At 34.1% G+C, this 27,863-nt stretch overlaps 1 protein-coding gene across 1 annotated transcript; it reads right to left on the reverse strand.

The window, feature by feature from the left end:
* LOC120335592 (uncharacterized) lies at positions 1 to 27,621 on the reverse strand. Its single transcript, XM_078110058.1, has 41 exons — positions 27,435 to 27,621; positions 27,181 to 27,328; positions 26,943 to 27,026; positions 26,202 to 26,326; positions 25,775 to 25,906; positions 24,209 to 24,511; positions 22,803 to 23,099; positions 22,552 to 22,662; positions 21,829 to 22,245; positions 21,255 to 21,371; positions 20,687 to 20,977; positions 20,171 to 20,461; positions 19,510 to 19,818; positions 18,906 to 19,085; positions 18,478 to 18,565; positions 18,244 to 18,404; positions 18,067 to 18,169; positions 17,676 to 17,805; positions 17,030 to 17,203; positions 16,672 to 16,882; positions 16,463 to 16,559; positions 15,702 to 15,848; positions 15,281 to 15,460; positions 14,991 to 15,097; positions 14,579 to 14,663; positions 13,569 to 13,633; positions 13,282 to 13,415; positions 12,871 to 12,967; positions 12,212 to 12,279; positions 11,728 to 11,862; positions 10,942 to 11,073; positions 10,649 to 10,797; positions 10,340 to 10,475; positions 10,025 to 10,119; positions 9,638 to 9,768; positions 9,111 to 9,187; positions 8,731 to 8,862; positions 8,288 to 8,425; positions 3,525 to 3,661; positions 2,785 to 2,920; positions 1 to 2,196 (listed from the first exon to the last, which is right to left on the reverse strand). Exons 1-41 carry the CDS (start codon positions 27,505 to 27,507, stop codon positions 2,029 to 2,031), a joined length of 6,291 nt encoding a protein of 2,096 aa, XP_077966184.1. The 5' UTR covers positions 27,508 to 27,621; the 3' UTR covers positions 1 to 2,028.
* Between the last annotated feature and the right edge of the window lie 242 nt (positions 27,622 to 27,863).

A 27,863-nucleotide genomic window follows, 5' to 3' on the forward strand; every position in this document is an offset into this window, starting at 1 on the left:
ACTCAATAATTAATAGATCAATAAGATGTTGCATATCATTTAATCCTCCACAGCGCAACTACCTGAATATGAATCAAATGATTATCCAATAAATTGTAAAATCCACAGAGAGCAGTATAGTGTATTAACAAAGCACCATGCTCATAAATTAATTTATTTTTATCTCGATTGATAGTTCCATGTTGCTTTTTATCGACTTAATTTTTGGCGATTGGGGCAATAACAAGTGCCGATAGACGTAATGACAGATAAGGCGCGCAATATTTTATATAAAAACTTATGTAAACACAGACTAAAATACTGATTATGAACCAAATGAAGGCAGTGGCAAACAAACTTGAAATGTACTTTCGAAATTTTGTGAAATCGTGATGCACACCTTTTTAACAAGGTTATAAGCATTGGCGTTTAGCACTAATATTCAGAAGCAATTAACAGAAATTTGAAAGCTCTAGTAAAATTTGGATGACAAACTACTTTTTTAGCCAATGAGCCAATTTAACTTATAAGACTGAGGCCTCCTAATCATCCAGTCAATGTGTTTTTTTGCAAACAATGATTATAACGTGCACTATCAAATCACCTAGATTGAATTTTTATTCATACATAAAGGCTACATATAAGACGGAACTGTTTTTAAAGCAATAACGCCACTGGATTTTAGTATGGGCAATAAAGCAGTAAATGATCCATACATTAGGTGCATCGCCTCATGAGGCGCACGTTTTAAAGTACGCCTTATGGTCCTTTAAATACGTTAAAGGCACAGTTTACTGCTCGTTTGTTTATTTCCAACATCTGCCTGTTTCACAGGGTCAAAGTCAACAGACGTCTGCGCTATGATAATTAGTATTTTTTTTGGTAGCTCTCCAAGAAATAAAAATTGCTTTTAGTCATAGTTGATTTGAGAGCAAATAAAGTAGTCAGCCACTGAAATTTAAATTATAGTCGGAAATAAAAATTCTTCCCTTCGCATAACAGTTAGAAAAGTTCAGAACATGTTTCAAGACTTCCTTATTAATATTACTCATATGTTTTTTTTACTCCTAGTACTGTATTATTGTCATCATTTTTCATAGGCCTACGCAACGCTATTATATTTTTTTTTATCCGACCTATCATCTCATATTGACATTGCTGTATCAGTGTGGCATATACCAGTAATATCATTTCAGCTGATGTTTCATGACATTGGTTTGCATAAACTTCCATCAACAGTTTTTTATTTCTATTTCCGAGATTTTTATAAATACGTACTAATTGCATTCGATTTGTATATTTTGAGTCCGGTTTTATTGCATATATTTTATCTTATACCAAATAATAGAAACAAAATTAAAATGCATTCTGTCACGGATATATATATATATCTTGTGACTGAATATATATAGTTGTGCATAATTGAAACAATATTGAAACATTGAAAACAAACATTTAAAAAGTACGCCTTTACATACTGAACTTGCTGATAAAACTTGCATCGTGATAAAGTAAATATATATGTATTTGAGTGTAGTTGCAACTCAATAAGTAAAAAACGTAAAAAGAAAAAATCAGTAATATATATCGATAATTCATATTAGTTATGTTTGTTCTCTGAGAAGTTTTCTTATGTATATTTGAAAGTTCCAATTCTTTATTCCTAATTTCAATACGTTCATACATGTAGTCAAAGGATAAGTTTTCAATAAAGTAACTTTATTGACACAATGTATCATATTTGCCAGAAATATGAGTTTTCAGTCATAGATTATAGCGCAACGGAAAGATTTTATTTCTGGTATTTTAAAATTGAATTTATTTTCAATGAGGTTTTTGCGAGATCATTATATTATGCTACTTCGACTTATATTTGGGAGTTGTGTTACCGTGGAAAAATGAATCATATTGGGAAAATTTTTTGCGTCATCAATCCCGCCATCTCAACTGCCAATAGACATATATAACCGTAAAAACTATTACACATACTAGTATATATACATAGTTCAATGTTATTGATATATAAATTTGCATTTAGAAAATGCTATGCTATTTCTTTTTGTCCGTGGATGCTTCTGCTACTTCATTAATATCGATGTCAGAATATGGATGTAATTCAGGGTCCTCACTTTCTTCTTCTTTGTCGTTGATGTCGCAATAAAGGTTGGACGTTGTCAGAAAAGAAGAGATGGCTTCGTAGCAGAAATTATATTGTTTCTGAATCAGAAAGGAAAATAATTGCTCTTCGATGCAAAAATATATATAACAAATAACATAATATTATATTGAAAATCTAATAGCTAAACGAGCCCTCCAGAAGTGTGTCTACCAATATGAAGATAACTAATTTTGTCGCCTATTTTACATCAAGTTATGTAAAGGGACTGGAGCCTGTGGGCAAGGGGGGTATATTCACATGGCTAACACAGACAGTCTCCGAACTTGTTATAGAACTAAAATGAGTAAAATCGAAATAAAATTATGGCCTAGCCCTAACCTGGTACAAATACTTCGTGAGTATCGATTAGCAGATGGGGCGTTTGGAAATTGCTTGAAACGACGATAAGTCGTTGGGTGGTTGTAACGCCCGATTACACCAAAACAAACTAATTTTATAATAAACCACACGTAGCACAAATGGGCATAATTCATGTAGATTCAACAAATTCGTGAGATGTTAAACATTGTGGAATGACTGGTAAAATTAGAAAAAAGTAAATTTTATTATCCTATTAGAAATCATATTATTTGAATCCTGTACATATATTTACAAAACTTCGTGTCACAGATAAAATAGTAACTTACCAAGGTCTGAACCATGCCGGGTCTACAGTCCCTCAAATCTTTCACCGCCCGAAACACGTCAATCTTGTTTTCGTTCTTGACTCTTGCAATAAGGTTGACAATTGCACAGAACACACCAGTACGGCCGGCCCCATCGCTGTAATAACGATGTAAGGAATATTATCTTTGGTGGTACATCTGTTGTAGAGGTACAGACACACTCTTCTGTAGTTTATTTATCTCAATTGGCAACTTACGTTAGAGTATTAGAAAATGTGACCTAACTTTGGAATAAAATTAATATACATTTTTTAAATACTTTTAACTGAATAGCGTCACCGTATGAAAATATTCCAGAAGTGGCCAATAAAGAGACCAAACACTTCAAGTTATATATATATCTTGCCGTTGCCATTTTTCGCCGATTCTCGTTGTCTGCTATCGGTGTGGCTTCGATATATCTCGATAGCCAAAGTTCAAATTACCTCAAATAAAACGATTCTGTGCTTGAAATTTGGCAGCATGAAAAGTAATAGACATTTTGGATTTTATTATTTCAAAATAAATCTTAGTTGCTGGTTTTTGCAGTTTCTTGTCATCAATGAAAAATGATTTATTTTGGCATTCACATACTAACATTGTTCCATATTTGACCTTCTGCGATCTGGCAACTCATTTTACAACTTTAGGAAGTTGCACGCAGAGCACAACCTGCTGTTAGGTTTGTGGGACGATGGTATGAGATGTCATCAATCAATTACCTGCAGTGAACCAGCGCTGCACTTGCATCTGATTGTGCAAGATTTTCGTGCATTTTGTTAACAAGTTCAAGAACGGAAGAAATATCACATGGTGATTTGTCAGCTTTCCATCCGGTGTACTGATACTGTACAATTTTCTGAAGAATGAATTACGTGAGTTATATTTTGTTTAAATGACACATTATTTTGACTAAAGTTATGAAAGCAAAGTGCGATTCTAGTTCAAATATATATGTTTTTTATTTCAAATCAAATAGCCAGTAAATCTGTCAGAATCAGAACTATGATATTAGGATAACATTAGATTAATCTGTCAATTTTGAACCGACGTTTTTTCTACTTTGACAAATAACTACGAATATGCGTATTTATATTGGTGTCTTATCCTTCATTTGCTGTTCTGGGGTTGACAATTGATAACATACTATCTCAGTACACCAATTAGGTTACAGACTTAACTATGTCCTATATACAGTATCAGCATTGTTACTTCACTCTATCTAACTAAAGTCTAAACGGATATTGTTTGCCTGGTCACTCGTCTTAGATTATTATAAAAAGGATACTGACAAATCTGTAAATCCAGACAGGACCCTGTTTGTTCTTATCAGTGGTTAGTGGCCTAACACTTATGATTAGGGTCATAGGCGTAGCCTTTGGGGCATGCCCCCTCCCAAAAATTTTCGAGAATTCCATTCTTAAACCACCAGTTTTGTGGCAATCTTGTCTCGTCACGCTTTCTGGTTGTCATTGTTACGTCACAAAGACTTGGCCGTTCGCTCTTATTAGCAGTTTGGGAAAGACAAAGACTGTTTCGTTAGCTTTCGGTCAGTCTCTGGTTTGTTCTCACCGGTTTTTAAACGCTTGGATTTTGATGACCAAATTACTTCGATGGCTAAATTTAAACAGGCGAAATCGATAGTTTTTTTTCAGCGGAATAAAGAGTCGCTTTCCTCAAAAACGTCAATAAGCGCTACTCAGGCTGTGGATGCACCGGTTGAGTCAGTTACGTCTATCACTTCTATTCCCGAAGATAAACTAATATTCGAAGAAGGAAAAACAAACGATCTTGGATTTATTCTTAAGAAACATACGCAGCTTACCGATGCGGAGAGGTACAGGCATCTAACTTCGGATGGTCCGAAAAACGTGACGATTTTGGATACCGTTAGACAAAGTCGTCATAAATTTCTCAAAAAATGGCTTGACGATGACAGATTTTGCAGTTGGTTAGTTTACACCCAACTCTGTGATGGGGGTGGTTTGTGTAAGATATGCATCGTCATGCAAGAAGCATGGAACTCTCCGGGACACTGCTTTTGTTACGAGACCATGCATTGACTACAAGAGATACAGGGCATCTAACTTCGGATGGTCCGAAAAACGTGACGATTTTGGATACCGTTAGACAAAGTCGTCGTAAATTTCTCAAAAAATGGCTTGACGATGACAGATTTTGCAGTTGGTTAGTTTACACCCAACTCTGTGATGGGGGCGGTTTGTGTAAGATATGCATCGTCATGCAAGAAGCATGGAACTCTCCGGAACACTGCTTTTGTTACGAGACCATGCATTGACTACAAAAAATTTATGGAAAAGGCTGTAGCCCACCTAGACACAAATTACCACCGAGAATCAACTATAGCTGCGAAAAACGCAAACAAAAGAAAACAGACGAATATTGACTTCCATTGTCAAGACTGTCATGTTCTGTGCTTCGGGTAACATAATAAAAAGTTGTTTATTAAAATGGATTTTGTATTCACAAAAAGCCAGCTGAGTTGTTGATTCAGATTGCTTATTGATAAACTGTTGTTGTTTCGCGCTTGAAGAAGGGGTGTCTTAAACCCAATATAATTTCTAAAATTTTCAAATTTAGCCCCCATCCCAAAATTTTGGGCTGGCTACGCCACTGATTAGGGTATAATGTAGTTTATTAGTATAGGCTAGTGCTAGTACTGATAATGCGCGTGGTGCATAACAATTTTTACATACTTTTTCGTAACTGCCGCCTAACTATGTCATTGTTTTGTCACAATGATGTGATTGCTACTGCAAATGAACGTTGCCGAGCTCCGACAATAATGACAGCTGTCTGGTCAAAATAAACATCAACTCAAACGCCAGTGGCTCATGGAAGCATACTACCGACCACTGCTATACATTAATGCAATATGATACGATACTAAGTGTTTAGTACCACAATCGTATGGCCTTCTATAGAAAGAATAAAGCGACGATAGGAAATAGTTATGTACCAAAGTAAGGAATAATCTCAAGAAAGTATACACACAGCCGCTGCTGTACTTTCATGAAATATGACACATTACAGAGTGTATTGCTTATGATGGGGAATACAGGCTTAGTACCACACTCAAACGTACCTTCAATAAATTGGATAAAACATGAATCTGAAATAGCATCAACCCAATACAGACTAATTTTGTGCACACACACGGCCAATGCTGAATAAAGGTACCGCATGGGGCTTTAATAAATGGAGTAAAATAATAATAAGGGATAGTTACGTATAACAGAAAGACAAATCTCAAGCGAGCAAACGTGTGGCACCATGGCACAAGGCAGAGTATATTATATATCTAATGATAATTAATAGTACCACACTTACGTTGACTTTCATAAACTGAGTAATGCGACGATAAGAAATAAGAAGGTATTACACAAATAAGGAATAATCTCAAGCAAACATACGCGCGGCCACCGCTTTACTTACTTGGGGAATAATTATGTGTATACTTCACAAACTAATCACAAGAAAGCATGAGTGCGGCCATTGATACACTTTAATGAAATGTGATACAACACAGTACCACACGCACATTGACATTCCATAATATGAATAAGGCGACGATAAGGAATAGTGAGACATTACACAAATACGGATGATCTTCAACAATCATATGGACTTTTAGGGAATATGACAGAACACTGAGTATATACCAAATTGCGGTGTTTAGTACCACGCTCGCATAAGTATTCAGTTAATTGAGTGAAACGACGATAAGAATAATTGTGTATATGACGTTTATACAGACTAACTTTAAACAATCATACGGCGGCCACGGTTATACTTTTAAGGAATATGACAGAACACTGAGTATAATATACCCATTGGCGGTGTATAGTACCGCACACATATGCGATATCAGTAAATAGAGTAAAACGAAGATAGGGATTAGTTAGGTTTTTCTATGGATCCATATAATTTTTTAAGCAAACGTACGGGTATTGCTATACTTTCATGAAATATGACACGACACACAATGTATTGCTAATTTTGATGAATAGTATCACATTTATTAGGCCTTCAGTAATCAACGCGAAGTAAATAGCTCAAGGTGATAAGAGGTACCGCGCTCATATGTACTTTTTTTAAATTGAGTAAATCGACGATAAGGAATAGTTGTTAATCCGCAACAATCAGTTTAAGCGTAATACTCATTTGTAATCATTTTTTTAAATACTGTTTTAGCCCTCCTGGGTGGGGGGCCAGGGTTACTGGCGCAGTACCAAAATAAAAGTACTCAAAGTCAGAAATGAGGCGAAGTATCGTACCATGATCGTATGGACGCATTGTCGGGTAACGCATTGTCCATACGTGAGAAACTTATGTCGATGGGTGGAAGGTCGCACAGTGGTGTTAAATTGAGTCATGTAATTCATATAATAATTAACCTAAATCAGAATGTTGAGTTTTATCGGTAATTTATTTTGCATATTTTACGTTATGCGATGGCTATCCAGATGTTTAGGATTTTAAATAATTTATCAGGCAAGAAACGTCTTGTAAAAGTCAATCTGCTTCCTCTTTTTGAATAGTACTGTTTCGGTTGCTTAAGTCATACAGGAGATATTTTGCATTGGACTTCAACAAGATGTGTTAATTAAGCTGATATAATACATATTTAGTTAACTAGTATCTCATTTTGGGCATGCCACCGTAGCATTTAAAAAAATCAGGAATAATACTTTTTTATCTATGATAATTCAAAATATTCAATAATCGTCAGATTCGTCATGTTCAATACTAATATGTTCATTGGAAATTCCGCTTATGTAAAACTGTCTAGCGTTGTTTAATAGCAAAATAGTTGCATAGAGTGATGTTTGGTTTAAAATCAAAGATTGTTGTCATTTTTATGCCTAATGTTTACTTTTTTAAAAATAAAAATAGATGAGCATAACACAATTTATTTTTTAATACGACACGGCATTTGAAGATAAGAACCTATTTTTAAAACGGATACACACAAATGACTCTGGACTAATGTTACGATAATAAATATTAGATATAGCACATATATATTATTTCACGCGGTGTTCAGTGGTCATTTCATTTACTTAGAAAATAGATTTACTATTTGATTTGTTCTTATGCTATAAATCTTTATTCTTCTGGTTGAATATTTAGGTTTGGCCCATAAATATTAATCCAAAGGTCAAATTTTTTTTTAGATACATCCCATTCTTTACTTTAAGATTTAATTTATAATATTATACGACACGATACAAATGTCTAAGGAAGGTAATACGGAAAGTTTTAACGTCCATTCGACAACCATTGCTTATTTTATATATATATATATATATATATATATATAAAATTGCTACAACAAAAATAGTATAAAGAAACAATCATTCTATCGATGCGAATTAATGGAGGTGTTAAATCGGGCAGTAGATTTAGACAATATGTAACTGGCAACTAAAATATTTTCATAACATAGCATTTGGCTAATTACCCGTGAATATGTTTCACGTGAAATATTCATCTCTCTTTCAATTATGTCGCCTACGAATTCTTGTTTGAGACTGATCGTCATATTCCTTATCGTTATATCATCCTCACTTGATTCGGGCCAGTACTGTGCGCATTGTTCCTATAATTGAATAATCGCAATAATTTACATGTTACTAGGAAGGTCATTATTGATATATATATACATTTCGTGAGAATATCACGACGTGCTGTTAACAGTCCATGATTTCATTCAGCAGTTGTTTAGTTATTTATTTAATCTCTACTGACATTACCCTTTAAATGAGAGTCAAAGTAGTAAAAACATTAATAAAATTTATCTTTTTTAGCGAATGTTTTGTTATTGTGTTGAAGTGGTAAATTGACGCAAATGCTTCTCTTCTCGCATTTTATGAAATATTATAGTAGCAGATAAATCAATAATACCTTTTTATCATTTGTGCACTTCGTCAGCATTATGATAGTATTAATACTATTATCAATAATACATCTCCAAAAATATTCGATGGATGATTTCATTGGTCCTTGCGTAGCAAACATTCTTGTGGTATCATACGTCTGAAAACAAGTGAAAGCTTATGGATAACAGTATTATTATCGGTTAATGTCAAAAATAATTTTAAACTAATTACGATTTAGTTGATTCAGTCCACACAAAAAATTATTATTCTAAAGAGTTCTGCAGGCAAAATGCAAACTATTGAACTGTATTCGGTTGGCTAGCTAAATTATTTTATCCATATAATCATATATACCGTTTTCATTTAAACCTACCAACCAATAATCAGACTATGTGTTTAACGAACCTCGATTACAGATGCGTTTATATAAGGCACATCAATTTCGTTCACTTGCTTGAGTATGATGACACGATTTCGTTCATCTAATAACATAAAATAAAAATAACAATCTTTTATTTTCACTTCAATCTATATTTCATTACACCCAACGTTTAATAAAACAGACATGTCTGCACTTCTCTCTGTAGGTTTGTGGTATAGAAAAATAACGATTGTATGAAACTTCAGGTAAATTTGATGAGACGACGTCTTGGTACCTTTCTTGGGACCCAGAGCCTAGTATCGGCAAAATGAATTTGTTGACTTTAATAACATTGCCATGACTGGTCTTCAGTTTGCGGTATTTTGAGAACTCTCGTTTTTCGTGTTTTCTTATTAAAACACAACTGATTATGTCAAAACATGTTGAATTTTGGTAAATAAAAGTTTGCATCAAATTGTGAACAAAATTTGACAATGATTAGTCGTTGCATTAACTTCAGATTTTGGAGAAGACTTTGACCACTTTAACTATATATATAGCTGGCACTCACATGGCACAATCTCTTTGCATCTGTTCATCGCACGATTCCTAGACGTGTCGCCATGTTTGGTCTGATTTATTGGGCCGACCAACGAGAGGTTTTTGAACTCTTTCTCCAACCTTTCAACGATTTCTGGTTTACTAAGTAGGAAATGGCATGATTTAATCAGCTGCTTTATGCCTAGGTACGGTCCTAATTTTTTTTATTCGAAATACGAAATAGTAAACAAAATTAATTTTTGTTTATCTGGTACACATAAGTGGATTTTGAGAAAAATTCAAAGAGCGAGGTTTCAGAATTTACAATATACACCGCATAAACCTTTAAATTAATATAATCGTTTTTAAAAAATAGAATGTACAACATGAAAGATCGAGGCATAATTTTAACTCTCACTTTTCCATAACCTTTGACACGGAATCTTGATCAATATCTGTTTCTTTCATCAAATACCATTCCAAAAGTAGTTTGTGAACGAGAATGTACTGATCCTGGTTAACAAAGGGCACAATAATGAAAATGCATTTTGTTACTGATAATAGCATTACTTGCAACTAGTTTTGCTCAGATTTGTATTGAATTACGTATCCTGAATGTGGAAATTTGATACGATATGAAAAAGGGTTAATTTTAATTTTGCACAAATTGAAATGATATTTTTGTGAAAAGATCTAATTTGATTGCACGAATATTAAACGGCTCAAAACTTACACAGGTCTGAACAAACTGCACGCGATATTCCCGCATTTTTAGAACGCATGCGTAGACATCAATGGAGTTCTTTGCTTCGGCTTCTTCCAGTGTATAGTCATATGCGATAAACGCGCCTGTACGTCCAGCCCCAGCACTTTTTCATAAAATAATAATTCAAATTTTTTAAAAATGACGTTAAAAAAGGTAGTTACAAACGGAAACACTATCAAGACTATTCATTTTGCGTATATTATCAGATACAGTATAAATATCGAATAAAATCATCCCTTTAGCACCCACATTTCAATCCAATATTTATGCACCAACCTGCAGTGACAAATAATAGGCGAGTTTTTGTTGGTTTTAGCGTGCTGCGACATCACTGAGTTATAAAATTTGATCAAATTTGTTGTTGTTACCGGTACTCCGTGATCAGGCCACCGGATGAAATGATATTGATAGACGGGTTTTTCCTCCTGCAGAGAACATTTTAATATATTGTTCGTTAACCCAAATTTAGATATTTTTTTCAGTATTTTTATCTACGAGCTAAGGTCAATCAATAAATATTTAATATGGGTAACTTATGCCCTTTCGATTCGAAATGCAATCGAACATACATTACTTTCCGTAGTGAGAGCGAATGTACGAACTACGAAACTTCCATAAGTTGCTTCGTTTTTGTTTTCCAGTTTGACATCACCGTACATCCTTGTTACTCCTTGATCGGGCCAGTATTTTTCACATTTTGCCTAAAAAGATGAAATCTGGTTTAACCTTTTGGTATTAATTTCATTTTGATTTGAAGCCGATAAGGCGCCCAGTATGGATCTCCGCCAATGCAGGGAATCTGCAAGAGAAAATTGTACCGAAAGTGCATGTTCATTTTGAGCCCTGTGCATCTGGTAGTTATTTTTGTTCGGAGGTAATCCTGTGGCTAATAATTGAAACATTTTTACTTAAATTCCCAAAGCTTTCTCAGTTTATGGACTAACAAGACGGACGACGGAGAATTTTCTTCCTCGGAGGGTAGCATTCTCGGAATTTTAATACTCGACTTGCAGGTTGACGAAGAAATAACGAAAAATTATGAATAAAGGAAAATTTCTTACGATCGGCATGTTTTTCCGCTGCTGCCATGGAAACGAAATATCAATTTGGACTTTAGGAGAAACGCGCATTACCAGGGAGACAGAATAACCCACGTGAGAAATGTTCAATCAAATCGGCTCAGCCAGATACATGGACAGACAATCAGAACGACTTAGCATAGAGCGGAGATCTAATAATCACAATAAGAATGTCGCATATTGGTATACATGAGTTCTAAGTATTTTACCTTTGAAATGCGATATCAGTAATATTTATTGTATCATGTGGAAAATGTAATGCAAATGCAAACTTACTCTTCCACCCTCGATGCAATTTGTCAGCATTACAATAACTGAGACGTTCTTTTCTGTCACCATTCTCCAGAAATCATTAGCTGTGTTTGGTAAAGGTCCTTGAGATGCAATGAACTTTTGATTTTTCTTGTAACCCTGGATTCGCAATAAACCACTGTTTCAAATTTTTATCACTACACTTCCAAATTATTATAGTTTTAAAGATAGCTTTGGATAGCTAAAATGAATAGCCTATAGCTAAAAAATTTGATTTTAACACATAACGGATTTGCTTATATTTCTATACTAAAAGATTGGAATTAATTTTGGAACTTATTCCAAAAAAATGAATTGGGCCTAGTGAATGACCAAAGTTATCATTGAAATAATTTTCGTAGCTGGTCTAGACTTTGGTATAAATATAAATGATTGGTTATTTGGCGTTACTAGCGGGAAACAACTTCAATTTTCCACTTGCAGACAAAATTAGTTAATTCCAATCTACCTTAATATAGCTTGCGTTGATGTAGGTTGCATCACCCTCACCTCTAAGAATCACTCTTGAAGTATCGCCTGCAAATTAATTGTATTTGAATTTACCAAGTATTTTAGTTCTGACGGGGACAAATATGTGGAATAGAATATAATACATGTTTTCGGAAATTTGTTTTTATAATTCGTTATCATGCAATTGATACAAGGTGACTTGTCATGTGAGTCAGTTGGTGACCGTACATTTGAACCCACGTACATTTGAACCCATGTGTATATCCACGGGTTCAATCTATATGCGGGTGCTAAAACCCATGGGTTAGGGTTAGTATGGGTTTAACTATCCGTGAAACAAAAAAAATTTCATCGGTGCAATACCATACAGGTGCAATTGTCATGGGTTCAAATGTACGTGGGTTCAAATGTAATGGAACCGAGTCAGTTATATGTAATTAGTGTGTGTGTTTATCACGGAATTGATAGACAATGTTAATCGATTTGACCAATTTCTGACGGCCCTAAAAACGAGCAGATATAACTTTATATTTACTATAAATTATTACTATTGGTAATGTTAATTAGAATTATGAAAAACATTGTTTATGGTTTTGAATAACAAAACAAACAGCCAGCTGCGAACACCGGTAACACATAATGTTATGCCTAACGTACACGGAAGTATATTCTTGTATCTATTTTTCATTTTTAATGCGGAGGCAGAGGCGATTTCCGTGGAGTATTCAATTGCTTTAGCTTCTTCTTTTAAAGCCTGTAATATCAACAAAAAATATTTGAGCTAACTTCCGAGACTCGTTTTTTTATGCATTTAAACTGCGCACGGATTTTCCCAAATTTTCAATATAGGTAGGTAATTCTAGTTATTACTAAACTTATTTTGACAATTGTTGATTGCTTCACATTTACTAAACCAGGCATTCAAACGATAAATTATATCCATATGTGGCCTGATAAATTTTAGAGTTTATTTCTTGAATATTATAGTAAACATGGTATTTTTAATAAGAAGTCCATCAATTGAACCAAACAAAATATTTAGCTTTAAATTAATCAGCAACTAGATACCTCAAATTCGTCTCTAAACTTTTGACTATCTTTTGCTTTCATGGAGTTGTAAATAATGAGCAATTGATCCATTGGTATACTGGTGGCTGATCTAGGTTCGGTTTCGTCCATAGCAAAATTTGCATAGGCGTGGTCTGGAAATATGAATCTTTTCATTATATGGCAACATGTTACATATTTATGGCTTATTCAAAGGCGTGGCCAAGGTAAGAATTGGATTAGGTTGCTGGGTCCAATATACATTTGAGTGTTTCGTATAAAAGAATCTGAAATTCATGCGTATATACCCGTCCTCTCTCCAAGTTGTTGCATGCCTATATCAAACGATGCTTTTTTCAACGTGTCTCTTTTCCTGTGAAAGTTGTAATGAATCACTAATATGAAAAATCAATTCCATCACCATGCGGATACTTTTTTAAAGTAGCACTCAAGCTTCTCATTTTAACGAAGTATTGATGTTGAAGCTTTGTGGACGTTATTCAGGGTTGTATGCAGTAGTGGGATTCAGTCGGTTCGCACCGGTTCTATAGAACCGTCTCATGGAATTTTATGAGATCAGCGAACCGGTTAGCATTACTTGTAACTCTCAATGACCTTTTGTAACAGAACCGGGTGAAAAATATGGCTTTTGTGATAGAACCGGCTGATAAAATAATTGAATCCCACCACTGGTTGTATGTTGTATTTGTTTGCAGTATATTTATTAAACGACTACTCTGATATATGCCGAAGCTATGTAAACGACGCATATCAGGTGCCTTCAATGATTTACCGCAAATCAAGGTTCGATCCATTTTAAATTCTGATCATGCTAATATTTTTGCTTGCTGATATCTTGCTACTGTTTGCGACTTTACTGCAGATCGTTTCCCAAAATTGATTAGATTGTTTCAATTGTTGTTGACATCCTGCGTGCGCCATAATAATATTTTTTTTACCCGACCTACAGCAACCACATTCGCGTGTTTTGTTATTGCACTAAGTCACAACAAATTGAATATGGAAGTATTTATATAATAATTTATAAATATTCTTTTATCTAAAATATAGTCCACCCGTACATTTAGGCAATGTCACAGTGTATGATCTGACATGCATGTTCCATTTTCAGCTAAATTTGTTAGAAGGCATATTATTTTTGTACTACTAATCATCGCAGTTTAATGGTTTATCAAAAATTTGCTACAATATGATAATCTTTACTGAAAAATATCAACATCATATAATAAATGTCAAAATAGTGATATAACAATATGTGTTCTTTATTTTTAATCTGTATAACAAGTGGTAAACATACTTTTTGAAAAGAATTCCGACGATTGCAGCGAGACAAATTACAGCAATAATCGCCACAACGATTGCCGCAACGTAAGAGTTTCCACCTAAATAAAATAAACCAATTACCATGTACATTATTGCTAAGTACATCTAAAGAACTTTAATTTAGCTTCTACTTTCTTAAACAGGAACAAATTTTCCTGCACATGCTAGTTGTGTTCGTGTAACACTATATACAGTGTACCTATTTCTGTTTGATAGGTGGCATAAGGGCAATGGTATTACATGTATGAAAGTTGCCCTTCAGGTATTTCAGTCCATCTTCCAAATAAATGGAAATGAATGTACTATGTAATAAGTAATGAGCTCATTTTCCCGGAAGCTGTTGAAATAACTTGTATTATCTAACCATTATTCTTAAATCAGGATACCTGGTTGCTCGGGGTCCGTTGGCGCTTTTTTGTAAAATAAAGTGGTATTGCTTGTTTTAAAATAAGTCTGTCCGTTCTCTCCATAAGTGGTTGTTACGATCTGTACACTGAAACAAAAAACATAATTTTGTACCATTTGGCGTGACGAATATCTATGTAGAAATTAGTAACCTACACCTTGCGTCACTGGACACACTTAGTACTAGATTATGAAACGAGATTTCGGCCTTTAGGCTATGATCTCTACTCTATTAACTCGGGAATACACAAAATTCTAATGCAAAGCAAACCCGAATGTGGCTTCGTTCTCCAGATTTCGATTATTTCCTTCAACGAATCGTATATTGCTGTCCGAACGCTTTACCCTCTTCAAATCAGAAGGAAAACTCAAGTTGCACGAACTCTTTGATTCATCTCCCAATTTTCGAGTGAATGTTTCGTTTTTATCTATCTTGCTTGCTACATCAGACCTATATTTTAAATGGATCCAATCAAATTACACATTTTAGACTCATTTGTTATATATATAACAGTGTCATGTTTTGGAAGATGTTTTAACATTTGTTTTTTAAAACGCGTTTCATTTAAAATGGCGTAGAATGACCGATCGCGAATGAATATTACATTTTTTTTTCGGTAAATTTGGTATCTAGCGGTCGCTAATATAAATTTTCAAAAACTGAATTTTTAAGTAGAATGACTAGAAAATACCTTGTAATAGCAATTGCGATATAAGCATCGTTGTTCATTAATTTCTTCGATTTAGCTTTCTCCATCGCGACCAACAATTGTTCATGTCTGTAATCCAAATTTGTGTGGTTGGCATCTGGCTTGTAAGTAAGAATGATGTAAAAGCAGCTGAAATACAGAATAAAATAAAATTTAGATTCAGTATACTCTCTAACTGTAAGCTTTAAATGTTACTAAAACTGAAAAAGGTAATTTTTGAGATATACCTGACCACAAAGTCGTTGGTTAGAATGGTTTATATTGTTATGACGCCAAACTTCATGACCATTTATTGAAAATTTACAAGTCAAGTCAATTTATTCGCCCTCCAGTACCGCAGGCGCGACATGGCGTTGTACTACTGTTTATTCCAATTTGAAAATATGACTTAAATAACGGTGCTCCCGAAGTATGCGAACCAAGATGGCGGACATCGGAACGTAACATGGATAACAGGTTAGGGTTAGGCGATAATTATTTTCCAATTTTCCTTATTTTAGTCCTATTATCAGTTCGAAGACTAGCCAAGAGCCTCCCGTAGTATTTATACCTAAAATTATGGCCTAACCCTAACCTAGTACACATATTACATTCCGATGTCCGCCATCTTGGTTTGCATACTTCGGGAGCCCCTAAATAACATATCATCCACACTTGAGGCAATATGCTAAGTGCGTCGAACCTCGCCACCTTTAAACACGAGTACATACATGGAAATTCGAATAAATAAAATTAGTTCTTACGTAATTGGACCGTGGGATTCATCTGGCGCAGGTATGCTAACCTCTGCTAATCCATTCGAAGGAATTTGTATTGTCGGAGGTAGTATTGATGCTGGAGCTGAATACAATATAAATAGTGATTTTATGTCGCAGTCTAGCTGTGAAGCAGAAATTCATGACAATAATTTATTATAAATTATTCCAAAGGAAATATGTCCCATCGAACTTACGCCCTTGTTCCGTGACACAGCCATTTTCTATAACTACGGGTTGACCCAAGCCGGCGCATGTTTTAGCACGCACAGTGAATGTGTAGTTCATGTTTAATCCAACTGTAATAATTTTTGAAAAGTCATCGCTTGATGTGTCGAACTCTTCAGTCATTGACCACTGGGCGTACGTCGTTGATGCGACTTGGGCTATCTTAGCTTGCGATGTAATCTGCCAAAAGGTTAAACATGTGAATATAGCATAAAACTATTTTTAATATATTCAGAGATCATCTGTAAAAAGATTGTAGCAGTTAAATAAAGCTTATTTGATGACAACTTGTTGTGCTTTTTATATGCATCGTTCATTCGATTATACCTTGAATCCCGTAATTCCGTCGTTATTGTTTGCTTTCCACGAAAGGTGACACATTTTGGAGTTTTTCAACATATTAACACGTAACTGATTTACTGGATAAGGAAGGGTCGCATCCGTTCGCACAGTTCTAGTTGTCACTAAAGGGTGGGTACATATATCTGGACAGACGGTGATCTGAAATATATTTGATAAATCGTAAACCCGAAATAATCAGATACCGGAAACTGTAAATGGCGGGCGCATTTTACCTAACCTGAATTATATTTAATCAAAATACGTGATTGTTTTATATTTCATTGAATATTCACCTAAAGATATGCGTAGTTGTTAGTTGCAATGAAAATGTATGTGCTGTAAGCTTACACTGGCTGATGGTAATCATTTGCAGTAGTCGGTGAATTTCATCGTTTTGGATAACGCCCATTCAGCTTAAATTGATGGTTGCGATGACATATTTTGTAATTGGAATATTGGATCAACTATTTTGTCTTGTGAGGTAGGATTCGGGTATAATTGTTAGAATATATTCTGGGGTATGATGAACATTACATAGTATAAAAGTATTTTCAATAATAAGTATTTTTTAATAATGATAAAGTTTTTTCAATAAATAATATTTAAATTATTGAAGTTTATACTGATTTACCTTCACTTGATATACTGTAGAATGTTCTAGATTTGATAGTCGTCTGTAAATATTATCTGAATTTGTTGGTATTAAAATTTCCGGACCAACCGCCTTTATCCTGTCTGCATCATCTTTTATCAGCTCCAAGCTATAATGTTATGAATAGAATGTATGTTATCATGCGTGGTTTTGGTATCGATGCACTGAAAATAGGTTACATTTTCAACTGTTTATTCTGATACTAGTCCTACAGATTTTTCATATGGTAGGCTATTCAATGTTGTACTACATAGTATTATCATTGTTTAGATGTTGATGTTGTACATCACCTAATCTGATCTGTCATAATCACTGGCCAAAAATAAATTGAACAGAGTCACCGAATAAAGTATTTTATTTTTAGCCGTACGTGTGCTTGATCCCCACAGCTTCTATTGCTGGACGCCATGACACTGTTATGTTTGCACTGCATTGCTCCACAATAGTTGTCATCTGTGTAGGTTTTCCAATTACTGATTACGAGAACATATAAAATATGACTTTAATTTTTAATATAAAACAGCCGACCAAATATCACGTATCTTACCGCCTCGTTGGCAAACGAATCCGTTAGATTCCGAGCAATTTGTTGCATACCATTTCCAGCTGGGATGCCTCATTGTTACGCAGTTAGTATTCTGTTTGTTTGATTGACCTTCGGCCCAGGCCTCAAAGTTGTCATTAGAGTTATTTGAATTGGTGTCCCAGCTTAACATAAAGTTAAAAGTAAACAATCCAAAAATGGAACGAAATAGTTAGCTATACCGTGAAAATTAAATACCTCTCATTGCGACCTTCGTTGAACATAATCTCCCCATCTATCCATCTCCAAACTCCATCATTTCTGCTCCGGTTCGCCCCGATAAATACTGAACACATGAGAATATTATTCAAATATTTAGCTTATAAATTTAAATATAAAAATTTAATATCGGGTATACTCCATAGGTGACAACATTTTCAGTAGTATATTGTCGTTGCATCTTTGGAGATTTATGCACAGGTGATAACTGTAACGTTTTTTACTAAACGTATAACGACAATTCTCTAAAAAGAACCAATTCTCAAATATGACAACGCTGAGATGATCTGTATTTATTTAAGTGGTTAATGTGAACATTAAAGATATTTGATCTATTAACATCTCCACGAGACTTGGATTAGATCTAAAGTTTTACGAATTTGAAAAAGTGTATATTTTCGACTCACGGCTCACTGGAGTTTTTCTGTAGTCTGCTAATGATTCTATTTGTAATTGGGTTTCGTTATTATTGATTTTTGCCAGACTTCCTCCTTTATATGAGCAATGATATTTTGCTGTTGTATAATTTGCCCTCGCACTCATGTTGCCAATCACAATGTATGTTGAATTTGATCCCACAGCAAGGTCTTTAATAATATTCAACAGTGAGGAAGTGATTATGCGAAGGGAATTCATGCATGGCATTTTTACCTCACAATATCACGAAGTATGTTTGTCCTAATATCGTATTGCATAATACTAATCAATCTTCAAGAGATTGATGCAGTACTTAATCCCAACAAGTAAGATACTATTGAACTTATTGTAGCACAAGCTTTCAAATGGTCGTAACAAACAGTGAGCTCCAAATCTTGTCGAATTTGAGTAATTTAATATGTGCAAAGTAATATTACCAACGTTTTGGGTACATGTTCGTTTATAACATTAGTACCAACCCGTAAATTCATTTTCTTTGTAATTTAGCCATATTATATATCGTTCCTGCTGCCCCAATATTTAAAACATAATTATGACGTAGTTTTCTTATTTCAAATAAGATGAAAAACTTACTACGATTTAAAATCATTGTTGCTGTCGACGTGTTTTCAAACGAATTGCTGGCATAGCAGGAAATGTTTGTCATCCCCAAATATTCAAAGAGTGCGATGTCTAATTTGCTTGTATTTATTGCAACATCTTGCGTCGAATTTGTTGAAGAAGTTTTAAAAATTGATCCGACTTCTTGCTTAATCGCTAGATTTGTTCCGTTTTTAGAAAACATCCAGTGAATTTTAGGAATTGGATATCCCTCAAATGCACACATAGCTGTTGCAAAGTTGTTGTTTTCACTTATATTATTACCTTTCAATAGAATTTCGGCTGAAAATATAAAGATACAAAGATTAGTTAAAAGAATATAAAATTTTCGTGTTTTGATATTTTCACGAAGCCCGAAAGTCTAGTTTTTATTAAATGCATCAAATTTGTAGTATTTTTTCTTGATATCAACCTCACACATGCTTCAAAGCTATGACATATTCAGGCTTGCAATAATATGCAGATGTTGAAAACTAAGAAATATTCGAGTCATATCTGTTAAAATATTCGATTAAAATTCGAATAAAATCAACCATACAATGTAAATAATTTTAAACAGTGCAAATAATTTTATAAATCAGGTTCGTCATTTAAAATAAAAACAGCATCAATTGCCTTCGGCAGAAATGCTTACCTCTCAGAATAGAAGTATTTTCATATATTTCCATACGACCACCAACAACATTTCTTGCCACGCATGCATACACTCCTGCATCTTTTCGCAAGGCGTTTTTCAGGTGGAGTATGGCCATAGTTGACGTGTTTGATTGGAACACAGTTTGACTAACTTCAGAAGAAACTTCTTTATTGCCTTTATACCATTTGATTTGGGGTCGAGGAACTCCCGTTGCTTCACACGTTATATTTTGCATCGAGTTTGGAATTATCTCAGAGGATGAGCTCATATATTTAATTCGTGCAGGCGCTGCAAATTTGTGAATACTCGGTTCAAAAGGACTATTTTGTTATAATGGACTGTCAGTAGTTTAACAAAATCGACTTTGTATGTACCCCCCAAAAAAACGTGATTGTATAACATAATTTAACACACATTAAATAACATTGTATTCATCATAAAATATAATCATAATAGTAAAACACAAAACACCACATAAACATTTGACGAATTATATATAAATGTATATATTACCTTCGACGACGACAGTAATATTTTCCTCTCTGAAGTAACTTTCAGGATCAATTTCTGGTCTTGCGCGGAATGTGTAAATTGTTTGAAAACTTTGACTTGAAAACGGACCAAATGTGATAGAAACATTTTTTGAAACATTACGTTTTGTTTGGAAAGAATATGAAAAATTCAAATTTTCGAAGCATTCAATTTTGATTAGTCCGTGATTGCTGCCAACATTGAGCGTTACTGTAATTCTTCTGTTTATTTCGGTAACATATTTGCGCGAAGTTGTCGTGATATTAATTCTATCTGTAAATTTAATACGAAGTATGGTTGAAAACGAAATGAATAATATTTAGAAATTTATTTTTCCTAGCAGTTTGCTTTTCCCCGATTTCATTTCCGAATAGTTTGCCAGAAGCTGACTGTATGAAAATAGAGGTACATAGTGACATGCGACATATTTATAATGGCGTCATCTGCTGGAATAACCTAGCTTACGTATTTATAAATTAATGCCCAGGATGAAACTATGTTAAAGCAAAGGTTGTTATCGCTCCATAGTAAACATTGCTTTTAAACGTACCATTGTCACAATGTTCCCCATCATATCCGGCGTTACATATGCATTTTCTATGACACCCCTTAGAAATACACATTCCTCCATTTTGGCATTCAGGGTCCGATTTACATGGATCATTCACTGTAAAAATTGAAAATATCGAAGCCTGTTTTCTTATCATGGCTGGTAAAAACTGTTCATTTCAGTAGTTGGTAATAAAGTAAATATTACCGAATATTTTGTGTCACGCGCAGTTCAATTTATATTTTCTCGAAGTTCCCTTATAAATATCACGGGTACTCTAAACCGAATGTTTACTCGGCCTCTGCTGAGAAAATAGTACATATTTTAGCGTAATTGGTTGTTTTAGATAATTGCATGAAACGCAAATACATTCAACAAACCCATCCAAATGTTGATATTTGATATGGTATACCGATCACCACAAGCCCACAACAACAATTTTTGAATTGCGAATAATTCAACAAATAAATACCACGGACCCGTATTGGTGGATATACTTTTTCGATAAAAAATTATTTGATAAATTTGCAATATTAATTTCAAATGATTAGAAGTATATTTTGTGATCATATACCTGCAACTTCACATACATAGCCAATATTGCTTGTTTTTGTCTTATCGAACCAGTGCAACTTGTCCCACGTACGACTCAAATTCCCATTTATACTCTTCCAGGAGCTAAGAGCTAAAGCAATATTGCTTCCAGGCCTCCCGGTAGCCCAATTAGAGTCAGTACCCGAATTGATACTTGACCCATCAAACCAAATCCATTTTTGCTCGTTTTTATGACCGCCTATCCACAGCTCAATGAGACCAACGTTGTTATACAATGCTTGTACTTGATTTTTAACGAAATTCTGAATTTCCTGCACTTTTAGTATTGCAAGTATTCCTTCTAATTTCCCGCAACTCTCATTTGCAGTCAGAAAATTCATTTTGTGATTGTAATTGATGTGATATTTGCAAGATCTATTTTCAAAGAACACCTCATCTGCAAAATATTTCGAAATATATCTCTTAAAGATTTGATCTATTTTAAAGTTGTGATAATAATGTTTCGCTGCTTCATAGAATAGTGCCTTGGGATTTTTATAAGATAACGTAGCTGTATGGCTATATTTTAACAATAGTATCATTTACCTTTTTAATCTATTTCTTGAGCATCTGTGAAATGATATACATCTATATATGTTTCATTGAATTTGATATAATGCTAGTAGTAGGTTCATGAAATGAAAGCAAAGCTTTATGGAAATGAAAGCAAACTTAGACTGACTATGTACAATAAATACCATACTTTCACATCGGGATCCGTTGTACGGAGGCAGGCACGTACAGTTGAAGAATGGAAAATGCGTTGTTTGCATACACTGACCATTGTTTTTGCACGGCTTCGGCGTACACTGATCTAAAATTTAAATGTAATTTAGAATTATTCTAGCTCAACCCTACTTATTGTAGTGGTACCACTGAGCTGATAACAAACAAATATTATTGGATTTTGAAATATTATCTTATTACGTTTTTTTATTACGTGATGTACTTTACCTGTTATTTGAATTTTAGCAACAGCGTGTGTTACATGCTCATTGACAATATTAGTAGCTACGCATGCGTATTCTCCAATACTTGTTTTATCTTGTTTCACGACGTGTAATGTTGCATGATCAGAATGGTTAGTCTGATAAATGCCAGGTGTTGTCATGTTGCTGACCGTAACATTTCCTCCATACCAATTTATAACTGGCTTTGGATAGCCCATAGCAAAGCATTTCACAGTGTTGTTTCCCGGCTTGGTGGGTATCGCCAACGTTGGAGGTTCAATGCGAACTATCGATGCATACGCTACAGATAAAAAAAAATGAGAAAATAATTGGCATTGATGAGAACATCGCCGTTTTTTGTTTTTGCTATTTTCATATTATGAAGACTATCATGAATTAGATTTTGTACATTTTCACAGTATCGTTTTTTTATCAACGTCGTTTCTTTCATTTCTATTAGTTATTAAGCAATGTAATTGTTTATGAAATAGGTCAGGGGTGGGCAACCCCTGGCACGCGTGCCAAACTTGGCACGCGAGCCCATTTATTCGGCACGCGAGCGAGGCCTAGGAAACGAGATCATTCTCTTTTAGATAAAAAGTTTTAAGACTATCAATTATCTGATGAAAATAGGCGTTCCTTTGTTCGTTATCGATTGTTAACAATCCGGTATTTATTTGGACTCTTTTTGTCCTTTCATGACATATGGCTACAAAGCATAAATTATGACGTAACAAATGAGTGAGCTCTCTCGAAATTTTGTCGAGAAAAGCTCAGCATTCATTTGGCTACACTCTTACGTAATATAGATCGTCTGTGCCACCCTTTTTCGTCATTTCTGCTTGATTTAAAAGTTGAACAGCCCACGTTGGTTATAGTAACTTGCTAACTTACTGTTATAAATTGATTTCGAAAAAAATATAAGCGATTGGAATGCCATTCCCGAAAATTTTCCGTGTCTTAAAAACTTTGCAACTGCATTACTCTACAATTCTACATATTTTTATGTACATATGCTTGAGAATCTATGTTCTCAGCTATGAATTTCATTGAAACCAGTACCGGTAGTCCGTGTATTTATTTGAAAGTTAGAAAATATAAACCCAATATAAAATATCTATCAGCGTTAATGCAGCAGCAAAGGTCTGAATGATATAGAATAAAAAAAAGTAATCAAGTCTATTTGTCGGACTGATATTTTCCTGAATAGTGAATCTGTCAGTACATGTTTAAAAGGTTTATTATTGTGTATGTTTGCTTTGAAAGTAGCAAAGGTATGTGTTTAATTTTGGTCGGCACGCGGAAGAATTTTGTCGTTAAATTTATCCACTTTTGGCAGGCGAGCCGAAAAGGTTGCCCACCCCTGAAATAGGTTATAATCTAAGAACGGAACTACACCATCATACAAACCTTTGACAGTGACCGATATATTGGTTCTGAAATAATATTCTTCTTCATTCACACTCTCAGCTCGGAAATAATATACTATGCCAGTGCCCATAATGCCCGATGTGTTTATAGCGAAATACAATGTTTCAATTATATTTCCGCTTGTTATAGTAGATGTTGAATTTGTTTTTAAAACTTCACCGCCAGTATTTTTCATAGTTATTTTTGCATTGCCATCGTAAGACGTTAGATTCAAAATCACTGTAATAATGCTTCCTTGCAATGTCTCGGAAGTTCTATCCTGCGGTGTTACCGTCATCAATTCTGAAAATTGTGATAAAATATTTATTAGTAATTGCTTTTAATAGTCACAAGAGAAATAAGTTATAAAAAGCAGTAGGTATGTTTACGACAAATTAGGGTTTCAAGGTAGTAACTTTATACGTTGTTACCTAAAAAACAATACCCACAAAATTTCTCAACTAGTTCTAAAAAATGAATTAAATAATTTAAAATATTTTCACACTTGAACTTCTGTTCATGTTTGATTGTATCCAAAAGTTTCAGGAGTCTATAGCACATTTTTCACAAAAGTTATATCCTCCCTAGAGCAGTGGTTCTCAAACGCCGGGGCGCGCCCAATTATGGCAGACAATTTTTGAGGGGTCGTGAAGCTAATCAAACATAAAAATATTTGTTAGATTTTAATATTTAAATTTTTTTATTGTTTATAAATTTCTTTATTATTATGTCCAACGCATTTTTTTGAATAATTATATTTTCACCTTTCATATGTTATTGGTAACTTATTGTTAGCTAGGTATTTTTGAGGTTGAGCGCAAGACTTGTCAAATTTTAAATAGATGGCGTGGCTTAATAAGTTTGAGAACCACTGCCATAGACTGTGCAGATGGCCTCGTTTAGAAAAATTTGCATACTGTATAATCTAATTATTTGGGGATTGCAAACCAAGTTATATACGCATAAGTATATATTCTCATTTTCGTGGAGGTAAAAAATTCTAAGTTTGTAGTATCGAATTTGCGAAGAAGACAACCTTTCAATTACCTTCGAATCTCGGCGCTGTATACATTGGGCAATATTCAGAATTTTTTTGCTAGTATTGGTGTATAGCGGAAATCGCCTATATCTATTTTCGAAGAACGCAACTCGTCGTTGTCATCTATCACGATAAAAGTTCATTTTAAGTGTCTGTCAGACACCGTTGTACCGATTGTATTTTCTGAAAGTAGCGCCTGACTATAGGTATTTTTAGAATAAAACTATGCAAAGAACGACGACTTTTGAATAGTCCAGTACTTTATATTACCAATAAATTAAAACTTGCTCACTTGAATGTTTGGTAAGATAATATTGAAGGTTATGAATGTAGAGGTACAACATGCTATGTGCAATACGTGTAACTAATTGTTGGATATAAACGAATCACTTTTCATATAAAACCTTATCATGATAATAATTCCCAATTATTTCATCACGAGAAGCACATTCAAAAGAGGCAATCTTGCACAATTTACCCATTACGTGTTATAGTGAATGAATCAACGAGAAATAGAGTATATTTACCACTCTCACACTTTGTTCCAAAATATCCTGGCTTGCAATTGCAACTGTATCTGTCTTTCTCGGTTGCTATAATGCAGTTCCCATGATTGGAGCAGATTTCGTTAGTGCATGTTTTATTAATGAAGGTCATATCTAAATAGTCCAATATCACTATTAAATTGCGTGAATAACACAATATTTATAATATTGGATGAGTTGAATTAAAATTCTAAAGCATTTTTAAAAATTAACACCGTTCTTCTTTGTTCTAATTTTTGTGAGTAGCTTTATTTTGGTTGGTACTTCTGTCCTTCAGACTGCCAATTAAGTTATTTATAAGTGTCGCATCATATAGTGTATTTGATATACGTCAAATATTTGAAACTTTTAGCCCAGACTTGATTTAGAAATGGAAATTGAACTTTAATATTACAAAATACAATTCAACCTGACTGGCAAACGTATTTATATCCAGGTTCGCAATCGTGATTGCGCCACAATCCTGTTGAAGCAAACTGACGAACACACTGGTTTTTGTTGATTTTTTTGTATTGTATTGGACTTGTACTATCCCTGCAAAAGTTGTGAATTGTAGAGATTTATTTGAAATGAAATGTTATTACCCATAAGATACAAAGAATCCCGTAGTAAGGTTCAAATGGGCATAATCAATAGAAAATCCCCAGTCATGTTCATCAGTCTGAAGTAATTGCTCAATTAACTTAATGTATAACGATTTCTGCACAATTTTATATTAATGAAGCTCAGTGACGCAAATGATGCAATATGGTTAGCCGACGTTAATCATAATATAGTTATTTTTTGGTACTTCTGAAGTATGCGCACCAAGATGTCGCACAACCTGAACCCTAACCTGGTACATAACCTGAGTTCAGGTTGTGTGCCATCTTGGTGCGCATTTTTCAGGAGGTCCTATTTTTCTTTCTGTGGTGGATAAGCAAGTCGTGCTAACATTGATAGATAAACATTCGGTCGAAGTTATTGCCTGTTAGTTTCTGTGAAATATCACCGTAAACGATAAGGGAAACATCGATGGTGGTAATTAATTGGACTTTGCTCACCACATAGTAAATGCGCGACTTCAATATATTTTTTCCTTCACTTGAGCTATTAAGCGATTGCTAACACACTTGCGATATATGTGATATCAATAAATACTTATTCGTACCATTTGGAAAATCTCAATTCACCCTCTTCATTCCAAAGCCATTTATTATTCGGTAGATAGTTCAATCCAATCCAGATATTCTCTCTGAAAAATTGTGAAATTTCTTTCAAAATACATATTTAATAGTAAATATGCCCAATGTAATTATACCTGCTGTTGTGTGAAGATTGATCTTAAAATTGTTCATCGGAAATTTACGAAATTGCTTATTCTCGGAAATATTCTCTATATTAAATACCTGGTGAGATTTCTTACGGCTTCGTATGTTTCACGATCCTTAATTTCAACCAGCCAGCTGTGTCTATCGGTACAAACTTTTTTGGCTGCATACCATTTCTTCCCTTGATCAAATAGTTCAAGTTTGTATGTTCGGAAAGTAGCTGTTTCTGAGAATATTTCAGGACCGGTTGGTTAGTTTTTATTTTCCACATCACATACAAATAGTCAATTTTATCTTTTTATAATAAAACAACAATATATTTATAAACTCACGTTTTGGACTTTCTGATTGAATAGCTGAAAATAATGAACTTATCAGGATAAATATCCATATTGCGTTCTTCATAGCATTTATGCTTTTCTCAAGAACAATCTATTTTTTATGCCTAACTTCCCCAGTAGAAGAGAACGATAAAGTATAATTACTTTAGTTTCTTATAATTACAATTACTAGCTATTTATGCACTAGATGAAAAACCGTTTGAATAAATTAAAACTTGGTACACATGATTTTCTTTATGTTGCAAATTCGGGTGTAGAAAGTAAAAACCCCAGTCGGTTCGAAGCTTATGTTTTAAAGCATAAACTTTGAAAAAGGTTGTGGCTGAGAAAAAAGTTGCAACGCACTGCTTCGATTATTTTTTTTTAAATCTTAGGTACCTGTTAGCATCATGGCTATTTTTTGCTTAGTGTTATTTTGAT

This window comes from Styela clava, chromosome 2 (genome assembly GCF_964204865.1).
Source record: "Styela clava chromosome 2, kaStyClav1.hap1.2, whole genome shotgun sequence".
Lineage (NCBI taxonomy): Eukaryota > Metazoa > Chordata > Ascidiacea > Stolidobranchia > Styelidae > Styela > Styela clava.

Bases quoted from the DNA above. Each gene is read 5' to 3' on its own strand.
- LOC120335592 (XM_078110058.1), bottom strand. From the start codon at position 27,507: ATGAAGAACGCAATATGGATATTTATCCTGATAAGTTCATTATTTTCA. The intron at 20,978-21,254 runs GTACGTTTAAAA...TTAAATTTACAG, and splicing joins TGGGGAACATTGTGACAATG to ATAGAATTAATATCACGACA. The intron at 2,921-3,524 runs GTAATTGATTGA...TCGTTATTACAG, and splicing joins GCAGCGCTGGTTCACTGCAG to CGATGGGGCCGGCCGTACTG.